The following is a 26610-nucleotide window of genomic DNA, read 5'->3' as shown; positions in this document are numbered from 1 at the left end:
TCACTGGCCAGATGTGTATTCCATTTCATTTAAATATGGCAGGCATTCAACTTTAAAAAAATTCAAAACTCCATTTATTTATAAAATGAGAGAAAAAATAAAACATACTCTTGCATACTAATAACATATGTCTGTATGTTATGAACAATATTTGTGTATCTCAAACGTTTTTCAAAATATTGAGTACATGTAGATTCCATGAGAATAAATTAATATTTCAGTTGTCACAAAAAACATATGTCTGTATGTTATGAACAATATTTTTGTATCTCAAACGGTTTTCGAAATATTGAGTACATGTAGATTCCATGAGAATAAATTAATATTTCAGTTGTCACAAAAAACATATGTCTGTATGTTATGAACAATATTTTTGTATCTCAAACGTTTTTCAAAATATTGAGTACATGTAGATTCCATGAGAATAAATTAATATTTCAGTTGTCACAAAATCTACCTACTTCTTCCAACTGAGCCGGAAGAACTAATTATCAATATAGTGCATGAAATATCATAAGAAATCAACAGTATCATAAGTTTTAAATAATTCAAAATATTAAAGTTTACATTTAGCCTTATACCTCTTTACTATTTGCAAAGTAGTGAATATTTATTCTGTTGGGTTTTTTATCAGTATGTTAAAAGATAATGTTCTCTACTGTTCTACAAGTGATACTTCAACAACACATGTAACAATAGCTAATGCTAGGCCATGTTTGCTATCTGTTACTATTTAAGATAAGGTGCCAGAAGTAAACATTGTGATTACATGTCACATGTTAAGTTCATCTTAAATAATGTTGAGCTGCTTATTTTATTCTTCCAGGCACATTTCTGATTAATTTCTGTTTAAAATCTTCTGTTATATCTCATTCAGGATAAGTCTGTTTAACATGTTTTGCATTCTTGATGTTTGTTGAATAGTGAAAAATCTAAATTCTCATTTGATGAATACATTACATAGATAGAAAGAGATAGAGATGTTAAAAAATCAGATGCTTGCAGAGTATGTTGTGGAACATATGTATAGTAATATAAAACAGTAAAACAAGCTAATGCTTAAAAGTTCTTGCTAAATTTGGACTTACTGTGGTCATGCAGATTTTCAAAACATTGCTTGCTAAAGAACCTAAGCAACACTAAGCCGAAGATGAAATGGAGCTAAACTCAATATTCGTATCTAAGCAACTATAAGAATTAACAAAATTTTGTTTGGTTTTAACAACTTTTTAGTTTCAATTTAATGTAAAAATTAACCCTTCTGGCGGATTTGGAACAAGGATGAATTTTATTTGTGGTTCCATCTTGAATTATTGATCAAAAGATGCATTATTAATAATTATGGAGGGTAATTGGAACAACACTGATAAAATGACAACTATCTAATAGTTGTCCTGTTAACAAATCGTATTTATAACACTTTAACAATTTAGAACTTTGATCATCATGAAATCTATACATATAAATACTGAAAAAGCATGTAAAGACGTTTCTAAAAGGGTGGATTAGTTTGTCCTGTTAACAAATCGTATTTATAACACTTTAACAATTTAGAACTTTGATCATCATGAAATCTATACATATAAATACTGAAAAAGCATGTAAAGACGTTTCTAAAAGGGTGGATTTGTTTTAGTTGCAATTAGAAATTGTTTATCAACATTTTGACTTGTGACGTTTCAATGTTGTCATGTCTAAGTTCTTTCTTGAAAAACTGTATGATGAATCAAAAACCTGTGAGAACAAACATTGACATAAATAAACTAGAATAGCTAGAATATAAAATACCTTGCTTAGCTTTACAATGCCTAATAACTGAAATATGTATAAATAAGATAGAACCATTACTTTATTTATTTTAATACTCCCCAAGAGTGAAAACCTTGAGAGTAAAAACAAGGACAATGAGCCAGGTGGTCCGTGAAGTAAATATACTTGTCCTTTTAGACAATTAACCTAATTAATTGTAAGTATTATAGGTGTGATAGTTTAAATGTTTGTGCCTTTGTCATGCAAAACATACTTTGTACTATTGTGTTGAAATTTTTCATCAACACTGAAATGATATGTACCTCAAATATGATACTTCTGTTTTAAAATTATCATAGGCTCCATCATATAACACAAAATTGCTCTTACTAAGAAAGCAATGGACTCCGACTGTAAGTTTTTTCCCCATGGATCTAAAACTGTTCTAATATGACTGAAATATTTTGAGCTATTCAGTGAAGTGCCATAGAATATTGCAAAGAAGTTCATGTTATTTCATTGGTGCTTATAAAACTGTTTTACTCTCAAATTTCAGTTCCCTGAAACACTACCATATAAAGATCATTTCTCATCAGTGTTATTTTTAATTGGATAAGTATGATTTCAGGATTCCAAAACACTGATTGTCCTTTAAGCTTAAAGTCTAATTGTTCCAAAATGGACCTTCCAATGACCATCACTTGGAGTGCTTGTTATGCTATTTAAAAAGGACATGCTTATGACGTCAGCATAATATTGTGTGTGAAGCCACGTAGTATTGTACAAATAAAAAGCCCTATTTTCATTATTAAATCTACTTGATTTTTTTTATTGTATCATGCGAGTTAATTGCAAAACAGATACAACTACTTTATTTCACAGAAAAATATTTCATTTTTGTTCATCTTAATACTGTGAAAGTACTTGGTTGTTCTCGTAAAAACTTATTTCAGCACATAATTTAGCAGTGGTAGGAAGGGTTGATTCAATATGAATGTTGAGTTTAGCTCCATTCCACCTTTTGCTAGTGCAGTGTCTGAAATCTAACACTCACAGACTTGACTCCTGAAATCTGGAATCCACGTCCATTTGAAGATAAAAGAAATTGGTGCTGAAGACATTCAAAACAAACTTTTTGGATCTTTTCGACATCAGCAAAACCTAGACCACAGAAGAGGTCTGTATGGTTTACCCGGTAGCTATCCAGTGTAATCTAGAAGAAGAGGTGTTATTCTCTCTCATCAGGTGTACAATTTAATGCACTACAATGTTTTAGACACGATTCAAAATCACAGTGGAGCAACTAGTTTTCCACACATAACATAGGTATGATGGGAAAGTAGATTCAATATAAATGTTAAGTTTAGTTCCATTTTATGACACTCAACATTTGTACCTATTTCAGATTAAGAAAATATTAAAGATTAAAATATTGAAGATGCACAGCTGTTATTTAGATCTCTAATTCTTCACAGACTGGCTCTGTGGTAAGCTAAATACTATAACAAAATTACAGAAAGTATAATAATCCCTGTCTCTCAATTTGTATTCAAATATAATCATAACTCTTACAGTTCCTATTTCGATTTGAAGTAAATTGTCCCTGTTTACACTCATGTTACTTCCATACCAGGGGACATTGCTTGGTGACTGTTCTCCAGTTACATAAATGATTGTTTCAGTTATGAACATTCCTTGGTTCCTTGATACCAATTACCTAGTTTTCTTATTGTAACATCCTTCCCAATATTTATCACATATGGACAAACACAAGTTATGTAAGATCGTCATCAAATAAATATATACTTTAAGTTGTATCATTTACAATTGTTTGCAAATTCTCATGTTGCAGGTTCACCTTCAAACGCAGCAGGAGGGAAAACTATCAGTGGTCCGGCTGACGGGCACAATTGTGCGAGAACAGGGTGTGTTGGCATTGTACAACGGACTGTCTGCGTCACTTTGTCGGCAACTGTCCTATTCCACAACTCGGTTCGGTATATATGAGGTAAGTTAATTTAATCAAGTTACAAAAAATATGAGCTTTTATTTATTTTTAAATAATTAAAAGATGAAAATTGTCTGTGCTGATTACAAATACAAGTATTAAATACAAAACACTTAAAATTAATAATAGTAGAAGCAGTAGGTAGCAATGGAATTAAGTAAGGTTTGGCCTGTAAGTTTGGGAGTAGGAAAGTATCTGTGGAGGCAACATAGACAGACTTGGGATGTGGAGTCAGGTTTATGGCTTACCAGCCTCTTTTACCATTTGAACCTGTTACAGATGAAGAAAATAACAACTTTTTCCCTCTTAATTTCACCTTTACCTGATTGATCCAACTCATGTCTCTGCAGCTTTGTATTTTGCCAAAACAAAGATACCCTCATAATATTTTCTCAAATAACCCTCATTAAAAGAAATTGCATTATTTTTTATTGCCAAACATTAAATTTATTATCAGTTAGAAACATGTTTGATATTTCAGTAGTATTACTGTGTTCGTAATTAAACCGTTATCTTTGGGCTAAATTTTTGTAATTAAAATATACTTGCTGCTTTGTAATTGTGAAAAGTTTGTCTTACACTCTTAAATATTTTTCTGAGGGGTTTTGCATGAGTTCAGAACAACCTTCTTCTTAACAATCTAACATGATCCCTTACTCCAAGGTTGATATCACATTAGTGTGCAAATTACATTTCCCTCATTGGTTCAAACAGTTTGCAAGAAAAGGAAATGAAACAAATGACCTTGTCATTGTAGATAACAGTTGACCTTGACCTTCTATAATCAGTTGGTGATTTTAACCTAGTCTCATTTTACAGACAACTCATCCATTATCCAATTTAATCATCTATTTGTCTGTCTGTGTCTCTCTCCATCATACAAAAAGCAATTGAATAAGTAGAAATTTATATTTAGATTGGTTAGAAATTTCCAATTTATTGAATTCAGATTTAAGTATTAATCACTTCCAAATAGACATGGTGGAAAATATTTTACTCCCATATGGAGTTATATTGATTAAAAAGTACTTTCCAGTGACTAAATCATTGTAAAATTCCTTAATGAATTCCTCCAGGATGAACTGATGTAAAGTAGTATAAGATGAGATTAGAAAAAACAGCATACAAAGTATGTTCAAAAATTAATGGGAATTTTCATTTCTTTTTATCAAATATTTATTTGTTTGTCTACATTAATGTTGTTGCCTTCAAAATACGAGGTGTGTCCAAAAAGTATCCGACCTTGACGTCTGGCATGAACTGACGTTACTCGGCGGCAATGGCATTTCTGGTCCCCTTCAAAGTACTCCCCTCCACAAGCCACTACCTTATTCCAACGCTCCTCCTACTTCTGGAAACACTCCTTAAATTCATTTTGCGGAATGGCTAACAGGTCCTTCGTTGCATTTTGTTTTATTTGTTCAACATCATCAAATCTTTTTCTAAAGGAACTTTTAATTTCGGAAATAGCCAGAAGTCACAAGGAGCTATGTCAGGACTGTAGGGAGGCTGTCGTAATTGGTTGATGTCATGTTTGACCAAAAAATGCTGAATAGATTTGAGGAATGAGCTGGCGCAGGATCCAGTCACGGCTTGTCCACAGTTCAGGTCGTTTCCTTCACACTGCATCTCGTAGCCACCTTAGGACCTCAAGATAATACTCCTTATTCACTGTCTGGCCTCTTGGAGCATATTTGTGATGAACAACGCTGTCCTGGTCAAAAAATACTGTCAGCATTGTCTTGACATTGCTTCGACTTTGTCTTGCTTTTTTCAGCTCTTGCTCTTTGCGAGTTTTCCACTGTGAAGATTGAGCCTTTGTTTCAGGGTCGTAGCCATAAACCCATGACTCTTCACCAGTAATAACTTTTTCAAATAGCCCTGGGTCACTTTTTATCAAATCCAGATTGTCCTGTGCGATTTTAAGTCGACAGTTCTTTTGGTCTTCTGTCAACAACCGAGGAACAAATTTTGCTGAAACACGGTTCATTTTTAAATCTTTGTGTAAAATGTTACAAACTGACGATTTTGGTATTCCTAAATCTTCTTCCAGCTCTCAGACAGTCAATCAACAGTTTTCATTAATTGCTGCACGAACACGTTCAACATTTTCAGCGTTTTTGGCCGTTGAACGCCTGCCAGATCGGTCATCACTCTCCACTGATATGCGGCGATTTTTAAACCGCCTAAACCACTCTTTTATTTGTGTATCACTCATAGACACGTCACCATAAACTTTGTATATCATAGTAATGGTCTCTGATGCTGAATGGCCAAGTTTTTGGCAAAATTTAATACAAATGCGCTGCTCAACACGTTCAGTCATATTGAAATGCGACGCGCACACACAGCAGTACTGTATGGAACAGAACGCTGTGACTCACTGAGTGACCGGATCGTATTCAATGCCTAATATGGGAAGGAGTAGGCTTGCCCTTCCCCTCCAATAATCGGTTCGAACTGGTCGGTTACGCTGCGGCCGCCTACTGGTCGGCAGTCGGATACTTTTTGTACAGACCTCGTAGTACCCACTAGATATAAAGCACTTGTGCCAGCACTTCTTCCAATCTTCGAAATACTTCTCAAACTCCATCTTTGGGGTAGCCTTTAGATCTCTCACCGATGCACTTTTATACAAGGAACCACCAGAGAGTGCAGTTGGCGGCGACCAATAGAATGGACTGGCCTGCGGGACGTTGCCACACAACTGCCGCTGCCCGCCCGGCACGGCTGGTGTATTGTGGCTGATAAACCGCTGCGCTGTTACAACTAACACTGATACTGAACATTTAAAACTTATCAGTATAATTGAAAAACAATATTTAAAATGTGTTGACAGCTATATTATATTTAAATTACTTGTATAGTTTATTAATGTTATTACAAACTAACTATCGATTAAAACAAACAAATAGTCCCGTCAGTTAGTCAGAGTAAAGTACTTGCTTATTTCCATACGATACAACAATCTTTTCAGTGATTTTAAACGATTACTAAACACACACAAAATTAATATACATGTTGCTTATATTGGACACTGCATGACGTGTTTGCTTGATTAAAAATAATTAAAAAATATAACAATATAATCAATTTTAAAATTATGGAACAATTATATTTTTAAAATTTGAAATAATCCAATTTTCCACAAAATAGCTTTTAGGGCCTACTATTTTAAAATGAAATACGTTAAAAAGCATGATTGACTTAATAATATTCTTACCTTTGCACTTGTATATTATTTATTCGCTCTCAGGCGGCAATATCGTAGCCAAAACCTCGGAGTCTTCTTCATTTTCACGGAATATTAACGGGAAATTAACGTTTTTGCGGTATTTTTATGTTTTCTTTTTAATTTATATTTCGGCTAAAGGTTTTAATCCTACGATCTTCGTATATGAATAATATAATACAATAATTTATTTCAATCCATTTAACTCAACATGGAAATAAGCTACAGAGATGTACTTTTTTTAAATGACCGTAAAATTACATTTTGTAATACGTACTTAATTAATTCGACAGCTGGTTCTTAATTTGAGCGTAACGGTTCAGTATTTTAAGAACGCTGGACTCGCGCGGCTTGTGTGGTTACAGCGGGGAACAAGTTTGGCAACGTCGCTCAGTTCTCGTTGGCCGCTCCAAGGTCACGGGAAAAATAGGCTCCTCCCTCAACTGCACTCTCTTGTGGTTTTTTGTATAATGTCATCTATGCTTGTAAAACAACAGCTTAAAAAAATAAAAAGTATAAAATTTTTTAAATCTGGCAGCCATGTCTGGAGAATATGGAGGCTGGGCCATTGTTACAGTACTGTTTTTGGCCAAAAATTCAAGAACAAGGAATGAAGTGTGAGCAGGAGTATTGTCATGCTGCAAAAACTATAAATGTTTTTGTCACAAATCCAGGCATTTTTTTGGATTGCTTTACGCAAACAGTGTTGAACTTGCAGATAGTACTCTGTATTGACCGTTTGAATCCAGAATGCCTCTACTGAAATGATTGAGTCTTATTTCAACGTTATAACCGTAAACTCGTTTCGTCACCTGTTATAACATGTTTCAGTAATTCTACATCGTCGTTGACTTCATTTAGTGACTCCTGAGCAATTTCCATTCACCACTGTTTTTGTTCAAAATTCAGCAATTCTTAAAAAAAATTCTTATCATTTCTTTTAATAAACTGAGTTTTTTTTTATTGCCGAGTTCATAAAATACATCTAACCTTAGCAGCTGCCACTAAAAAATTAAGCAATGAATACAGCTGGAAATCTGATTATACTCTAGAACCATGAATACTAACATTTTTAATCTTAACAATCTGACTCTCGAAACTTGTGGAAACTTAAAAATTTCTGTTACTTTTTTAACTTACCCGTACATCTTAAGTAAAACAAAAACACTTTCTCTCATCATATAGTTATTGAAACAAATATGTAACAATTTGTCTTTCATCCAATACTGTTGGAGTTGAGGCAGCTTTAAATAAAAGGTCAAAGAAAGTTTTAAATTTTGGCAGTGTAATATCTTTCCAATAGTCAATTTGTGATATAGGTGTTACTTTTCCATTCAAAAAGATAACAACCCAATACAAATTACTCTCTCTGATAATGGCATTTAAAAATACATAAAAAATAAGTTGAAAATAATCTATTGGACTGTTGCCAGGTAATGGGAACTTTCTATCCTGTTGGTTGGTTAAACAATAAGTTTTCATCTTCCCACTCAACACGAAGAGGTTTTTCCCACGTTGTGTTGTCAGTTGAGGGGGTGGTATTTGGACTGGTGGAAATAAGGGAAGTGTGGCATTGGTCATGTTTGAAGGCCACTAGGACCGAGCAAATTATTGTCTCAAGGACAGGATGAAACATTACATGATACTGAGTCTTCAAAGCCAATATGAAGCTCGTCACTGTCACTACATTCATTATTTGCTTGGTTTACAACTGTCACCACTACTGACTGTACAATCAGAATCTGATTCATATTTTGCATGGCTATTTCACTGAGATTTAGACAATCGGGATTAGGAAAATGTAATGGATTCTTATCACTCTTGTTTAAAACTGCAAAACAATCGAAATAAAAAACAAAGGGCATTTTATGATATTATAACCTCTATATGCCTCTGACATTTTCCATTTACTTCAGCTAACTAAACATAGGATTGAGGAGTTGGAGCGCAATGGGTGCACACACAATGCCACACTTATGCATCAACTAGATGTTGCACTTATGCATCATCCGCATTGAACATGATAAAATCTTTTATCAGGTACAAAATATTTTAACCAAGACTGTAAATATACAGGTAACATGTTTAAACCTCATGTGATATTTTTCTGCAGTAAATACAATTTCAAATATTAACTAACTAGTATTTTATGAATAAAAAAACTATACAGATTGTTTACACTTTATGTATCTCATATTTACCCAATTATTTATTTATTTATTTATTTATTCAAACAATTTTATATGACAGCTACAGAAACATGTTCCAAAACAGCTATCTTTAACTAAGTTACAATATATAGACATAAATAGTAATGTACAAGTTATAATGAAAATAATATTCTGACAGTCACGTTAAAAAATAACCAAAAGCATATTTTTATCTAAACTTAAACTAATTCTATGAATAAACTCTAAACTCAATTAGTTAAACTAAACAGAATATCAATATAACTAATCTAAATCAAAAAAGGTTGCTACATTTCATTAAAAATACACTTAACTTATCATTAAAAAACATCTAGATCGGAAGCATAACAATTTAATAATCTCAATATTTTGTATAAAGGAAAGTTAAAATGTGACAGTGTTTTACACCTTGGTAAGGAAAACAAATTAAATGTTCTTACACTTCGTCCAGGTACATATAAATGAATGTTCTCTAATAAAAACCTGCTATCGATAGAACCATTTAAAACTTTGTGTGTTAAGGATGCTAATGAAAGTTTTCTTCTCAGAGACAGTTTTAGGGGCAGCAAAAAATGTTTCTCAAATCGGAAGTAGGAAAATCAAAGGGACATGAACGAGAAAATCTTTTGAAATATAAAATATCTTAGAAATTTATTCTGAGAATTTCTATTTTATCACAATCAGACTTGGTTATTGAATCCCACACTACCGCACAGTATTCCAATTTGCTTCTGATTAAAGTTTGGTACAACCTTATTATGGCTTCTGTATCTTGGAAAGACCTAGTATTATTCTTTTAACAAACCCTAACAGCTTATAAGATTCAGCTATCACGCTATATACGTGATCATTAAAAGTAAGAGTGGAATCAAAGATTATGCCCAAGTCCTTTATTGTATTGACTGACTTTAACGGAGTACTTCCAATATGATATAAATTATTGATAGAAACATTTCTCCGAGAGTATGACATAGCAAAACATTTCTGGACATTGAGATATAATTTATTAAATAAACACCAGAACTAAGTTGATCAATTGAGATTTGTAACAGTTGTGTATCTAATGTACTGTTTATTGGTTGAATATTTTTAAATCATCAGCAAACAACAAAACACTTGCAGTCAGAGAAGCAGTCTGGTAGATCATTAATAAAAATTAAGAAAAGAAGAGGCCCCAAATTTGAGCCCTGGGGCACACCCGAAGAACTGTGAAATATTGAAGATCTAGTACCAGAAATTGAGACATACTGAGGTCGATTTTTTAGATATGAAGCCATCAAACTGCAAGCCCTCATTGAGAACCCCAAATTTAATAATTTATTTAACAGAATATCATGGTTAACTTTGTCAAATGCCTTAGAAAAATCTGTATAATTACATCCAGCCTACCCCAACATCGAGTTTCAGAAGAAATATTAAAAGAAAATTCCATTAGATTAGTCGCGGAAGACCGTTTAGGAAGAAAACCATGTTGCTCAGGGCGAATTTTACTCCTAACCGCATTGAAAATTTGTTATATAAAAGTAGTTCATAGACCTTAGCAAATGAATTTAATAAAGAGATAGGCCTATAATTTTCTATTTTATCTTTATCGCCAGATTTAAGAATAGGAGTCACCTTTGCTTCCTTCCATCTGTGCGGAAATACACAGGACGAAAGCGATAAATTAAACAAAAAACATAAAGGTTCAGCTAATACTTCACCACAACCCTTTACAAACATACGCTGGTATACCGTCAGGTCCCGATGACTTTTTTGATTTCATTTCTTTGATTGCAATACGTTACTTCTGATGGAGTAAAAGGTGATATTTGAAAGTTATCCACAGATGAAGACTCACAACTTAACTGGTATTTGGAAGGAGAACTATCATACACAGAAGAAAAATAACCTGCAAATGCATTTGGAATTTCCTTATAACTGATAGTATTACCCTCACAAGTCATACTCTTAAGTGTACCAATATCAAAGCCACTTCTGCTATTTATTGTCTTAAAATAATTCAAAAAATTTTTAACATTAGTTTTAATGCTATTTTCAACGTTACGTATATAATTTCTATGGGCAAGTTTAATATTTTCTTTAATACGTTTCTTAATTGTTTAAATAATTCGTCATGATACTTTGAGTACTTTTCTCTTTTTGGATAATTTATTTTTCATTTTTAAGTCATGTTTAATTTCAGACGTAAACCAAACTGGATTTTACTTTTTACTACAAAGCTTTTCTGGGGTACAGTACTATCGACACAAGAGAAGAAAACTTTATAGAAAAAATCTAAACAGTCATCCACACAAGTAAGACTATACATTTCAAACCAATTAATTTCTCTCAGTCTACAATACAAGTCAAAAAAATTCGCATCTTTAAAAACATAATATTTCTTTGGTAGACAAACATTTGTAAACTTAAATTGGCTACAATCACTCATAAAAGATATAGATAGTGGAGGGTGATAAGCATCTGGTGCCAACAGGGGAGACTCACTTTTTTCAACTTTTAACATCCTTCAAGTTACTTAAAAACTAAATCTAATGTAAAATTATCACAATTACGTATGTTATTAAAGGAGTTCAAATTATATTCACACATGAGTGTATTAATTACTCCGGCTGAGGATCTAGCAACAGAGAAGTCAAAATTTGTACCGTTTTATTCTAGGAATATTAAAATCACCCAGAATTATGAAACCATCATATTTAATATTCAAATTATCATATGAATTTACAATAGTTAGTGTAAAGATGAGCTGAGCGACCGGGAGGAATATACAGTAGGCTCACAAGAACCGTGCCCTTGAGGCGGCGGCAGTGTCAGCCGAACCAAGAGCAAGTCAAAGGTCGTCCGCTATCAGTGGATGAGTCATCAACACAGCTGAGACGCGCCGGTGCACTGCCAACAATACTCCTCCTCCCCGCCCTTTACCTGTCGCCATCTGATCCCTATCCTTACGAAAAACTTCATAATCTTGCATCAAAGATTTCAGAACTACTTATACCGGGTTCGAGCCATGTTCAGTTAATGCTATTAAGTCAAAATCCTCACCTAGTATAGATTCATAAAACTCAAAAGTTTTCGTTCTCATGCCACGCACATTTTGAATAGTAAATATTTTAAACTATGCTGATTTACCATTTGTAATCAAATAAAACCAAATATGCCTTAATTACTATTAAATTAGAATAATAATCAATGACGAAAAAATTAAAATAAACCCAAAGTACTGTTGTATAGTAGATCAAACCGTACAGACTTACGTACATTAACTTTAAATTTACAAACATTATACATATATATATATAAACTACAAACAAGTAACATTAACAAAGTGAAACAATATATTTTGACAGAGTAAAATTCAGATTAACCCACAAACAAATCTAAGACCCCTTTGCCTCCCCTACCAACCAGTCCAGCCAGCTCGTCCTCATTGTTTATCACAATCACCTTACTAGCCTTATCATCCGATTTTCTGACTTTCACCCGACCAGCCCCTATCCACCCAAACATATTTATAATTAAAGTCATTTTTTAACTTACGGGCCTTCGCAAATAGTACCCTTCTTGCTGGTGCCAAGGACAGGTTGACGTACACCGGAGAGTCCTGCTGATAGCCAGACAGGTGTCTGGTGGAGAAGTCCCTCTTCACCTTCCTTTCTCTCGATCAGGGCGTCTGCGTCATCCCTACGAAGGAACTTGACGATTATTCCGGACGTCGTCGGTTGCTGCCTCCGTTGATGCATGACAAGCATCAATTCCGGCCTCAGATAAGAGTCGCACCCAACGCTGTTCCAATCTCCACAACCTTCCTTTTCAAAGCTTCCGAGGTTTCATTTGGACCCTTCAGGCACCCAAAAAATCTCCAACGTATTACGTCTTGAGTACTGCTCAAGATCAACCTGACGGTTTGACAGTTCCTTAACTTGAACACGCAGCCGGTTGTTTTTCCTCCTGAAGACTCGATATCGCTTCTTGTTGTTCCTCAAGACGCTTCTGCTGACTTTCGATTAATCTGTTATTTTCAGCAATCCTCTCTGAGCAGTGGTCCAGAGACTTCCCAAGCTCCAACTCCAGATTAGTTTGACCCTGTAATATTTCCTTTTTCATCTCTTCAAGTAAGGACTTAATTATCTTCTATAGATACAGACATTTTACTGGACTCGCACTTTACTGAAGAAGAATCAGAAAAACTCCTACTCACTCTTTTCTTTTTTGTACAAGCGTCACAGTTCCAGGCGGTGTTAGTAGCAGCAAATACTTCAATTTCAGCCTCCGTTAATTTCACACAACTCCAGTGGAAATATCCACGGCAAGACTTACACTGCACTTTTGTTTTTATCCGATCTAGCAACAGGTTTAGAACACTTAACACAAACACTCATGTTTAGATATCATTTCCAAAAACAAATTATCACGTGCACGATGATAGCAACCACTTTGAAAAATAAATGTAAACGACTGATAACACTAATACATCAAAATGGAAGGAGCGGCGCATTATAATATATGAGTCAGAGTTATAGTTGAGGTTATGTAACGTGAGCGAGACAAGACTACACCCGAACGCTCTGACTGCCAGCGCACAACTTTTTGTGTAATCCTTCCGTGTTACATACAATAAAAATCCTGTTCAATAGTTTTGAAAATTGTCGAGTTTTAAAAATCGATATTGGTAAATGTGGTAAATATTGTAAATGTGATTAAATATTGTGTATTCTTATTGTGACTTTTTCCATTCAGGAATATGTTTACTTCAGTAGTACTTGTTAAAATACTATAAAATTGCACGATAGCATTAGCATATTCTTCACAAAATGTGACGTGGTGTGTAGTTTCCATTAGAGTTTGGTTTTGAATAGAGTGCTAATTGGTGACTGGATATAGCATTGAATTCTACCGTTTAGTTAGTATTCATAGTTCACGACTTGGTGCCACCAGGCAATAATGATTAAAACCCGAGTTTTGCTCATATATGTATGTATCCATATAATTTTTCTGTAATATTACACATTAAAAAACTTACTTTTAAATATTGCTGATGTAAAATTTGTAATTCTACTTTTATCATATTGCTATAAATATATGAATGTGATTCAAAAATGTCTAATACTTTTTGTAAAAAGCTGTTACTTTGTTGTACTTTCTGGATTTAAGAGATTATACATTAAAAGTTGAAATTTAACTGTGTAAAAATAAATTTACTTACTTTATTTTTTCTACTAAACTGAGGTTTTCTTCATAGAGTAAACTAATTTCATTTGGATTAAGATATGGTTGTTTATAGATTAATCCACCTTGTCCTATTGCTGTATATACAGGATGCACTCGTATGATGTATTTACTGTCTTTAGTCATGAGTGTACATACATAGTGTACAGGCAGTTGTGAGTTAAATAACATTTTTAGTAAAAAAATCTCAGAAACCTCTTATTAGAAAGTTAATTACAATATGATCTTAATGAAATTTGTCAAAAATCATATACTGAAAATTGTCCCTACTATATTCAACATTTTATTGAGTTCTTTCATACATTTTATCTTATAGTAGTGAAAACTTCTGTAAATAATTAAACAAGTTCTAATGTATACTCTTCACAAAATTTCATTTCAACAAATAAAATCTCTTTTTTTAATTTAGAAAATTTTTTTGATCAGGTTGCCAAGCAGTCAGTAGCGCCACATGGAGAAAGTATTTCATTCGCTGAGCGTGTCGCCATGGCAGGGGCTGCCGGTGCTGCAGGAGGGTTTGTAGGGACACCAGCAGACCTTGTCAATGTAAGAATGCAGAATGACATCAAACTTCCCCCAGAGAAACGGAGAAAGTAAGCTCATCTCAGAAATAATTTTGTCAATATCCTCTTTTCAGTTCTCCTAAGTCAGGGGTTGGCAACTTTTGAAAGTCAAAGGGCTATCTAAGATTTTTGTTTTGGATTGAGGGCTGCATGGTCAGGGAGAAGAAAAAAATTCAAAATCATGTTAAAAAATACTTTCACAAAGTATATTGATTATAAACATAAGTAAAATATGAAGCAAAATTTGTATAAAAGTTTAACATTTTTATGACTAGTTGAGTCACTGAAAACAGCAGGTTTTCTTTTATTTTCCATTACAAGTGTTATTGAATCTTTCAGTTTGAAAACTCTCTCTATTACATTTTTTGGTCATTATAAAAATAACTAATATCTCCATAATCCCTAATTTATCTTAGCTAAAAAGTTTGTCTATGTTTAATGCCATGGTATCTTATGAATATTACAGTCTAATCACAAAATTCATTATGTTCTCAAAACCTATTGTTATGGCACTCAAATGTTGTTGGTTTATTATGCATAACCCGTAAAATTATCAATTCCATTATGTTTGTGAATCAAATCAACAACACCTCTCTTTTTCCTTTATTACAAAAATTTTAACCAAATCTGAAGAAAGTCTACCTGTTGAGGTTTAAGACATATGAACCGACTTAGCAAGAAAACGTAGTGTTACTGTTTTTCTTGTTTCACTGAACGATGGCAAATGTCCGGAAAAATCCTGTTTCCTTAGCAAGTACATTGAGGAAGTACTTTCCTACACCAGATGGAAACAACGACAGGAGTTACCAGCCTTACTGACCTCTCTGAAAATGAACAAGATCACTGGTAGATTTGTCTTACAGTAAGGCTTGGGAAATAATCTTCAAAGAAGAACGTTATTTGTGTCATATGTGATTTCTTGTCCAGTTGAAATTTACAGATTTATCAATCAAAGCCCTCAAATATCTTATCTCCTTTTGTACTACTTATTTGTGTGAACAAACATTTTCTACTTTTTGACAAATAAGTGTCAAGAAAAATCGACTTAAGAACGTTAAATCAGCATTGAGCTTGAAAATTTCGACAATTCTTTCCAAAAGTTCATACATTATAAAATTTAAGAAACAAATCCATTCCTCCCATGGATAGTGATTATAGTGAGTTATAATCTTATATGTTCATAAACAGATATAGTGGGTAAACCTATACTTAATACTAAATATTGTTTAAAATAATTACAGATGTTTTAAATTTTATCTTACGATTTTAATAAATATATGTGAGTACTTGAAATGTAACTTATTTATTTAATGTCCTAATACAACAGCAGATCCAAATGAATTCTGAATTGTTATTACTGCAATTATAATGAGTAAAAAACATTTTTGAACTATTAATTGGTACTATTTTTTCTCGATGTTATGGTATGCAAATGTGTAATTGATAAATTATTCACTTTGATATATTTTTGTAATAAGTATATTTTGAATATTTTTGAAAATTACTGGTACTTTATCAAATTTAAAATATACCTATATATTTATGTATAACCAAAACTAAGAATAATGACCATAATGAAATTTTATGTAGGTTGTGGGTCTGTGAAGACTAGGTTTTTAGGTTCGGAACCGAGATATGCTTGACTTTGAGAATCTCTGTTCTAGACAAATTAACTACTCATCTCAAAATTAAATGTTACATCCTTAATAATAATTCTGATTACTAAGTTACCAAATTCTTTCTGAAATGTTAAATCTGGTCAATCACTCATATTTATGATTATCACTAGCAATTCAACTGATAAGATATAATGTTGGTCAATGCATTTATACAAGAGAGGTAAACACCTGACAAACTGTGACGTAGTATTTACTTGAGTCAATTTCAAGATTTATAGACTCTTACAGTAGAAGAGGAGACACGAGATTTTACTGATAAAAATGAGAGTTGTTATGAAAATGTATATGTATAATTATTATTGAAGGTTTTGATAACTCAATGACGTACTAAAGTGGTAATTGTTTTAGTGCAAAACTTGTACATAGAATTGGTTTTTTTTTTTAGACTAATTAGTTTACATAACAGATTTTTCTGTATTTGACATAAATTTAGCAAATAATTATGCATCTATTTCCTTTTAATTATTCTTAGTAACATCCTTTTAGTAACATTTTATTTAACTGTTTATTTTATTAACAGCTGTGGCTCAGTCAATGCAATTATTATGTAAAACAGAATAAGATAGAGGCATTACAGTTTGAGGTAGGAAGTATTGATAAGAAATCATTATAGGATTTAAATTTGTAGTGTAATTACCCAGCCTTAAAATTTGGAGTCGCATTTCATTTCGATCTGCATTTTAATCTTAGCGGAAGTAATTGGTCTTTGAGCATTTTAGTAATTGTTTGATTAATTATAACCCCGACACTACTTGCGGTCACTGTAAATTTCTCAAAACACAGATCCAAATACCATACAATGTTGAATGCATCTTTTGCAATCAAATTAATCCTGCATAGTGTTGAACATTAAGAAGAAAAAAGATTAGTGATTAATTCAGTTGTTCTGTTACAGTTATAAACACGCAATAGATGGACTCTTTCGTGTGTATAAAGAGGAAGGAGTCAAGCGACTGTGGGGGGGAGCAACGACAGCAACGAGTCGTGCCGTCTTCATGACCATAGGACAGCTCTCATTCTACGACCAAGTGAAGATAATGTTGCTAGCTTCTGGCTACTTCCAGGACAATCCCACTACACATTTCTTGTCCAGCCTTACAGCAGTGAGTTATATTCTTATCCTGAGACTATAAGGGGGAATATGTGTAAAATGAATGCTGCGCTGTGTGATAGATTGACGACGTGAAGAAACACACATTGATAGTACTGTATATCTATAATCCTTAAAATCTATGTAGACGATATATGCTAGTTAAAGTTTGAAACATAATAGTAAATGTTTCCAAGACTCTTGACACACAATAGTAAGACACATCTTCCATTTTTTATTGTCTTGAAGGTGTTTCTTACCTCTGAAACGTGCAATGAGTGACAAAACCTTTTTGATTGATTTTGGATTTGATGAATGGTTTCACTACTCATTACAGCCATAGGAACATTTTTCTGGTGATAAAAATTGTGTATCCAGGCTGAGGTGGACATAACATATAATCTATTTTGGTCTTCGATATAAAAGATAGTAGCACATTTTGTCGCCCTGATGGCTCCTTGATATTTTTCTGAAATTTACTTTTGTTCCTATAATCAACTATTTTAGGTTTGTGTAAAGATGCAAATTACTTTTTCAACGTAGTAGTGTGCTCATCTGTCAGCTTACAAATTCCCCTTGTAATCAGGTAGAATTTAAAAAAAAACAATGTGGGACTTTACTAGCAGGTTTGAAAAATATATACTGAACAAGATTTACTTCATTACCATAGTAAACTTTGACCACTCCACAGAACTGCCCCAAAAGGGTTCATGTCTAGCTGGTTTATATTTGCCAATAGAACCTACACTAGATACTACATAACCTGATGTGTCACATTAGATGACCATGACCAACACATTACTAACTGCAAATGTCAAGATGTTGGGTGAAATGGTTCTCAATAAATCTAGTTTACTTATGAGAATGACTTGCAGTGTGTGTGGGCTTCCTTGGTGTTGAAGCCTCAACATGAGGGAAGTACCATCCTCTGGTCACTTTCACTGCAAGAGGTTGAAACAGAACTGTATTCCCTACAATCAAGCTGACATGACTGAGATAGCACCCATTATCACACTTTATAGTGGATGTAACATTATATCTCAACAGGAGGCAGCGACAATCCCTAATATTGTCCATGTTATGATCCCAGAGCAGTGCAAAGGACAAGGTGCAATGAGAGATTTCCTCAGCTTCTTTTCTTAAGTCAACAAAAAAAATCACTGCTGTCAAATCTTATTTAATTTTCTGCTTACCTCATTCGATACCATAAGGAAAGAGAAGTGTATAGAAACAGTTCAGAATTTGAATTCACCCCCAGCAGTTGTAACTTTTGATATCTTGACAAAAATCTCGTAGCGATCCTGAACCTTCCGAGACAGTCAAAAGAATCAAAACAGCTTATCAGCCCTCTGATAAACTAATATTCAACAAATAAAATAAAATAAAGGGATGTCAGCAGTTCTATCTATCTATGGAGGACTGTTTCCCATAAAAGAGCATGTGGCATAGTCTAAACAGCCTCTTCCCAGTATCTGTCAATCATCCAAAGCTTGAAGGCTCACTATGCCTTCTTATTTTTATTAACAACATCCTTTGAAATAACCTTTTTAAAATTAGAAAATATAAAATAATTGTTATTTGAAGTAATTACTCCTTATACCAGTAATTGTAATGTAGATATTTATAGTGTGGAGACTCATAGAGAGATATCATCCATGGTTTATAAAGATTCATGACAACCAAGATGGCTAAATGGTTCTTAACTATATTACAGGGAGCTGTAGCGACAACACTAACGCAACCTCTTGATGTGCTAAAAACACGAGCGATGAATGCTAAACCAGGGGAGTTTAAGGTAAGTCTTATATATGTGGTTAGGGCTATATATTTAATTCTAATTTATATGTCTAAAGAATAATTATATTGCATTTGAGTCCAAATCTTAAAAATTATGTAAGTTAAGAAATTTAAAAGAAAATTAATATTTTTAATTATTACTTTAACATATAACGTAAATAAAATTACCTGCGTACTTTGTATATATATGTATATTCAAATCTCGTCTGAAAAAGACGCTAATTAATGAGTTCATGGCACACCACTGGGAGACTGCCGAATTAGAAGACTGACCAGGTGGAAAAATTCGAATAACTGAGATAAATGTACTAATTGTATATCTGAAAGAGGTTTAGATGGAAGAAAAAATGGAAAAACCTTTATTATTAGTACTATTTTTTTCAGTCATTGCTGAAAAGATTCTTACAAATCCATACTTTTTCTAATCTCTATAATGACACCAGGAACTTTCTTTGTTTAATGATCTTCAGCCCTTTTATTACTTCTCTTTTGTAAAAGGTAATTAGCATTAAGTATTAGTCTACAGGAATAATTTACTAAAGATGATTAGTCATTGACAGCATACTAAACAAATTTCAATACAAGTGTAAAATAGTTTGCACAGCATATTAGAAAAGAATGAGCATATTTCTAAACATACTGACTTACTCCTATATTTATCTAAAATAAAAGTGACGGTGAGTGATTCTGTATCTAATGTTAAGAATATCAACAACAAAAACTACTACTGTATTTAAAAGAATGTTATGTAGATTCAGTAACAACCATGTTAATAAATACGGATAATTAAGTTAGACCTATTGAAAATTTTTATTTAGAATCCTGATAGAATCTGAAAACAGTTATCTTTATACCAAATTGTTGTTTGGACTGATTAGAAATGTTTTGTTGTTAACAATAAGTTGTGTTAATTTTCAGGGTATGATGGATCTAATAATGTACACTGCCAAGCTGGGTCCTCTTGGATTTTTTAAGGTAAGCTAAACAAGAAGTAATTTGAATCCATGAATTCAATAATTTGTCTATCTTACAGCTAGATGATTCACACACAAAAAAGTGGTTTTAACGTGCTATGCAATCTGCATAAGATGCTTTTTAATGTTTTAGAAGTGATTCATCTTGAACATTTTCACAATGACTGGGAATTTTTGCTTTCTTTTAGCCATTGCATTAATTTTGTCACAGAACATAATGGTTTTACTGCATAAAAACATGTTCAGTATGATAATTGATTGAAGTATTTTAGCCTGGAAAGTTTACAAACAAATTGTGATTCTTCTTTCTACTTTTCTTTGTACTTTAATTGTTCAATACGCCTGAACTTCACAAAAGAGGAAAGGAAAATCAAAACAGTTGAGACAATTGCTGCCCTATGTTCCAAATTACGTACTTGTTTATCAACACACACTAGTTTATTAATATTACACCATAGTTTCAATATAATATACAAATACTGAAACTTTTTCATACAAATTTGAGGTTAATACAATTAAAAAATTACAATCAGGTTTTTTTACAGTAATTAAAAATTTACATTAATTGATCTGTAACCAGTTACATTATTCTGGGAACATTTTATTGTTAAAGAAAGTAATTCTATTTTCATATTCCAAGTATTTTCATTTTGGCGATTTTCCAAAAATGTTGCCACCATATTATGCACAATTATCATGAGCTTAGATAACACAAGTGCTGGATTGATGATATTTTGTTGTTCTTTTTGGTCAAACAGGCACCATTATCATCAGCTTATTCATTTTTGGTTATTGTAGTCAGTTCAGCAATTTAATTTTTTATAATGAGTAAATTACATAAGTTTATTTGGCAATGTTACAGGGTTATGTGCCTGCATTTGTGCGTCTAGCTCCGCACACTATCCTCACATTCGTGTTCCTCGAGCAACTACGTGACAATTTTGGCTTTATCCCCGTCAAGTAGTCAGCTAGATAACTGTGGACCAAGCATTCCTTACCATTGCTCGTCTAGGATACGACCGATTAAACGATAATTTATTTTTACGACTTAGGCTTACCGTTCTCCTGTATTGCTCCTAAAATTGACACTGGAACACTACAAAATAGTTTGTTGCTTTCTTTAAAAAATTATAATTGTTGTCATCAGATGTTCATGTACAGGATTTAAGTTCTGTATAACACAACAGGTAGCCAATTAAAGGAAATTTACATTGCATTTATAAGCATTCTATTAGTTTGTATGAGTTGAGGTATATTTAATACATTTTACTGAAGCAATATACTTTAAAAACTTGCCTGTCTATATTTTGTGTGTTGTTAGTATTTAAATACTTGGAGGTTTTCTATTTTATCTTACCTTCCTTAATAACTAACTGGGTTTAGATTCACACAAAAATTATGATTACATTTTGCGTTCTTTTATACATTTTTAAACTAAAAGCCTACGATATATAATTTGTAGTGTTCTTGAAGTCAGTTTGTTTAGTGCAAATAAAAATATCTCATGCCTGTGAGTGTTTTACACAGTGACTGCATTGAAACTTGCCATGGTAAATGTTACAGTGCGTAACATTTTGAAAAATGAACTGTTATTCAATTATTTTAAATAATCATGTAGTAATTCTTGTTTTTTAGATTATTTTTGCAAATCTTTAAAAGAAATACTAGGTATACTTATAGATACTTATTTAAAGGTAAGGTATTATCTACTTAAGAAGTGTTTCCGTCTAACAGAAGAATAGGAGAGTGTCTCGATGGTCTCTTGACATTGTGTAAGAATTATTTTTGTCAGTGCCAAAAAATCCAAACCGGGTGCTTAATCTGTACTGTATATATACCCGTTTCATCAATTGTCACCCTAGCCATCCACTATTAGTTTAATGTGTGCTTTAAACCACTGACCAGTGTTCCTATACACTACCTGTACCGCCAGGCTACTAATCAGCATCCAGAGAGTAGCACATCCCTAGGGAAAATGGCTTCCTTGACACAATATCTTGGATGCAGACATACATGCATACATTTTTCATGTGTGGTGTATCAAAATATAAGCATGGTGGTTGGTTGGTTTTTTTTTTGATAATACAGACCAATTAAACAATGTTCTTAAATTTACCCTCTTCTAAGAGATGATGTTTTTAAGCATATTATTTGTTGGTACAACCGTAGTTGCTTGTTAGGTATTAAGAAAGACTTAATATGTTTGCAATAAAATCATCATTAATGTTTATGATTTTCAATCAACGCTATCAAATTGTTTAAGATGATAAACAAATTTGTTTTTGTTTTATATCATGCATTGTTATAAATTGTCATAAACAATTTTACACAATATTGTTTTAAAATATTCACTAATGTTAAAACTCTTATGTTATAGATTTAAAAAATTATTATTATTGTTCACTTTTTTCTGTTTGATAATAATCTGTTTTCTTGTGATGTAATTTTGTGACATTTCATTTCTCCTCAAGCCAATTCTTGCATGTTTTTTCACAGCAGGTGACACTCATTTAGATTTTTAATTTGTTCAGTACAGTACTTACATATCTGTGTGATGACTGCATGGTTAAACCACTGTTACTGTAAAGCAATGAGTTTGTTGAACTGTGTTATACATAATATAATTTTTAACTGTTAAATTTTTTATTGCTGGTTTAACTCTTCTGCCAACAAAGGGTTAGTTGTTATTGTAAATAAAAGTTAGTCATAAAATAGCTTTGGAAGGGTACAAAATATAAAATAGTGTTGTTGTTATCAGAATACATGAATAAAGAAGTTAATCGCTTATTAGTAACACACTGCATTCCAGGTTAAAAGTGAAATAAACATCTAGTGATTATAAATTAATATTTTATCACTGTTAATTTTAAATCAGATTTAATTACTGTTAATTTTTTGAATAGAGTACATTTTCCAATTGTTATATTAATTTTATTATTAGAATAATATTACTGGTTACTTTATTTAGATACTATATTAATTTTTATTTGCCAAAGAATGTTTTCCATCTTCAAAGTTTTACTTGTTCAGAAAGACAGAATTATTAGCTTTACTAGTTTTATCAACATTGATTAGGCTATTGATACACCATGTGAAAATTGTTTTAATTACAACCCACTAAACAGACTTCAAAATAATTATCTTTGCAGATTAGCCTGTTATTTTTTGAATGTATGAATAGCTAAGTATTTTTCTACATTATGCAATACTAACATTATTTTTGTAACTTATTCTATACACACACAAAAGTATTTAGACCAAATAAGGTAACAGTATTCGTGTTCATATTGTGGTACAAGATTACATCATACTCAGTTAAAACTTAAGCATTTTGTATAATTAAAATGGACTTCGTGTCCATTTTAATAATTGTAAATAAAAAAAAAACTAAAATTTAAATTAGTGTTACCAAGAAAGGATACCATTCCTAGAGCTAGAGTTAGCAGTTTTATACACTAATTTTGCTTACCATTAATGATATACATTAACCCTCTCCCGGTCGAATTACCGCAACGCGTTTTTGGCGCTACTGGGCTGAATTAAATCGGGCGCTTTGATATGAGGGGACACTTATTCGCATTTTTACTAAGTTAAGAACTTTATTTTAATAAAACTATTATGTATTGTACATCGTTACAATGATGATTAAATCCTCTATAATAACGTTGTATTTATTTAAAAAAAAATATTAACCTTATGAGGTAAATTAAAATCAAACAAAAAGTCAAACTTACATGAAAAATCTTGTTTTAATTGATTGTGAAAACAACTAACAAAATGATTTCAGTAAATGAGTGGTTATAAAAAGTCCCAAATAGTTCATCAAATTACGTAAGATAGCAGCACAAGTCAGAAAAAATTGTACTACTAAACAACTAGATCACCGTCAATGAAGTAATCAATGAAACGTTTCAAATTATTAATCCTAGATAGCGTCCCTAGTCATAAAACTATGAATAAACAAGGCAACAATGACACTGCCAATAGATATTTCCAGTATTAGTTCCCCAAACAACCGTATGACAGCAGCGCAAAGCAGAGGGCGTTGATAAAGCAGTTGGAGGCGTTTGGACTTTTGAGCCAGGCGCCCTGCCGAGGCGTTTGCCCGGGAGAGGGTTAATTTTGTTTACGATTAATGCTATACATTAATTTTGTTTACAATTATGCCAACATTTTACAGACTTTGTTTTCAGTAAATAAATTTTATTGGTAAGTAGATTTACACGGTTGGTTGTTTTTGCCAACAATAAAAGTAAGACGAAATTCAATAGTACAGTACCATCATTAAGATTGAGATAGTAATTTAATTTTTAGTCTATAATAAGCAATAGATTATGAGTAACCTTCTATGTTTAATGTTAGCATTTATTGTAAAGTAATGTAACTTTGTAAAAATATTGTAACAATGCATTTTCTTTATTTGGTTGAACAGTCTTGTGGTCTTGTACTAAATTTTAACATTAAGCAATATTTTGTCGCTTCCAATTAAAATTCTTGCATTTAAACCTTCTTTTCCTATTGTTTTGTCTAGTATATTTTGTTGTTCTATTCAAACTTATAATAATTTATAACAAACTCATGTTAGTTATTAATACGTTGACTGCTGCAAATTCCTTACAGCGCACAAGCACTGTGCGAGTAGTTGGTAGCACTCATATACAGCCGCAGTGAAGGTGTTAATGTACTATTATTTTTGTTTTCTTGAAGGATATATTTTTCATATAAAATACGCCACATGGCAGATTGGGAACCCTTAGTTTAATACCATTTAGTGGCTAGGGAATAATTTTTATTAAGCTTATGTGCTATGCTTATTAAGTTGGTTTCTGTGATAGAAATGTTTTTTTCTCTAATTAAGATCATAAAGTTCAAAACTTATTTGATTTTAATATTTCAAAATCCGTTCTTTAGTACCTAAGATAATTTTGTTCTTGGATGTAAATATATCAATTGTATTTGCTACTGTTGTATTTGGATTTGACTTAGGCTCTGTTATACGTTCTGGCTTTTGATAAATATATAGATTATCTGATGTTAATAAAATTTTTATACAACAATTGTATCTTATTTAGCTAAAACCTTTATGTTCTACTTATCACTTAATTAGAATAGTAAATTTTGTTGTATATGTCTTGAGTAGGGTCAAAGTAGTGGGATGTTGATAAATCAAGATATCAGATAGTACTAAAAATAATGAATTTGTGAAGTTTCTCCATCTACTAACTCATATATTTTGAATTAAACATTCTCATTGAAGGCTACAGTTTAAAATGTGTGCTTATTTTTACAAACAAAATATATTATTATGTACCATACCGATTCTCTTTAGAACAACAAGCTTAGGAAATACTTCCAGCAGTTAGGTCCAAATGGTCTACTATATCAAATTAGGCACAAGAATGTTGGAGAAGAGTTCAAAAGTTAGGAGTATTGTTATTCTTGTGATCAGCTGTAATGTCTTTTTTTACAAATGGTATCAATATAATAAGTGTAACCTAGATCACTCTCAAAGTAGACACCTAAGTCCTTGACAACATGTGTACAAGGAAACGGTGACTTTGAGACTTGTTCATGTGCAGTATCAAACAAAAGTCTCAGGAAACTGTGTACGAGGGCTATCTAGAAAGTAGATTACGTCTTGATATAAACAAAAAACAAAGTACCGGTACAAGAAAAGTCTGTAAAGATTTTCAGTACCCATCTTGCATAAAATTAATGGTAACCTAACTTCTGCATAACAATTACTTGTAACAAACACCTTGAAATTTGAGAAAAACTAAGTAAAAGTTCTGTTATTGTGAATCAGCAGTCTTTAATCTTCTCATCAACTTCAACATCACAATACTTGGCCATCCACTTTTCTCATTATCATGCACATTAGTTCGGCCATTTTAAAACCTAATGCACCACTGATGCAGTCAACCTTCAAATAATCACATTGTTCCCATAAACTTCACAGAGTAGGTGAAATTTCTCAATTGATTTAATGTGCTTAGCCAACAAAACCCATACTAGACGGCACTTAATAACTCACACGAATTTCAACTGCGTCAAACATTTTAAACTTATTCTATAAAACAACAAGGAGCGGAAGTTCCTT

At 32.3% G+C, this 26610-nt stretch overlaps 1 protein-coding gene across 1 annotated transcript in view; it reads left to right on the top strand.

Moving 5' to 3' along the window:
- The window catches only part of LOC124353996 (mitochondrial dicarboxylate carrier), a 39198-nt gene extending 13631 nt beyond the window's left edge, over positions 1-25567 (top strand). The window contains exons 3-8 of the mRNA XM_046804104.1: positions 3602-3757; positions 14834-15000; positions 17545-17752; positions 19454-19534; positions 20455-20511; positions 21373-25567. Coding sequence (XP_046660060.1) covers positions 3602-3757; positions 14834-15000; positions 17545-17752; positions 19454-19534; positions 20455-20511; positions 21373-21474 — 771 coding nt within the window. The 3' untranslated portion in view covers positions 21475-25567. The remainder of the gene's footprint in view (positions 1-3601; positions 3758-14833; positions 15001-17544; positions 17753-19453; positions 19535-20454; positions 20512-21372) is intronic.
- The last annotated feature ends 1043 nt before the right edge of the window (positions 25568-26610 follow it).

Source organism: Homalodisca vitripennis, chromosome 2, assembly GCF_021130785.1.
Source record: "Homalodisca vitripennis isolate AUS2020 chromosome 2, UT_GWSS_2.1, whole genome shotgun sequence".
NCBI classification, from domain to species: Eukaryota; Metazoa; Arthropoda; class Insecta; order Hemiptera; family Cicadellidae; genus Homalodisca; species Homalodisca vitripennis.
Note: the sequence above shows the minus strand (reverse complement) of the source record. Positions and strands in the feature narration are given on the sequence as shown.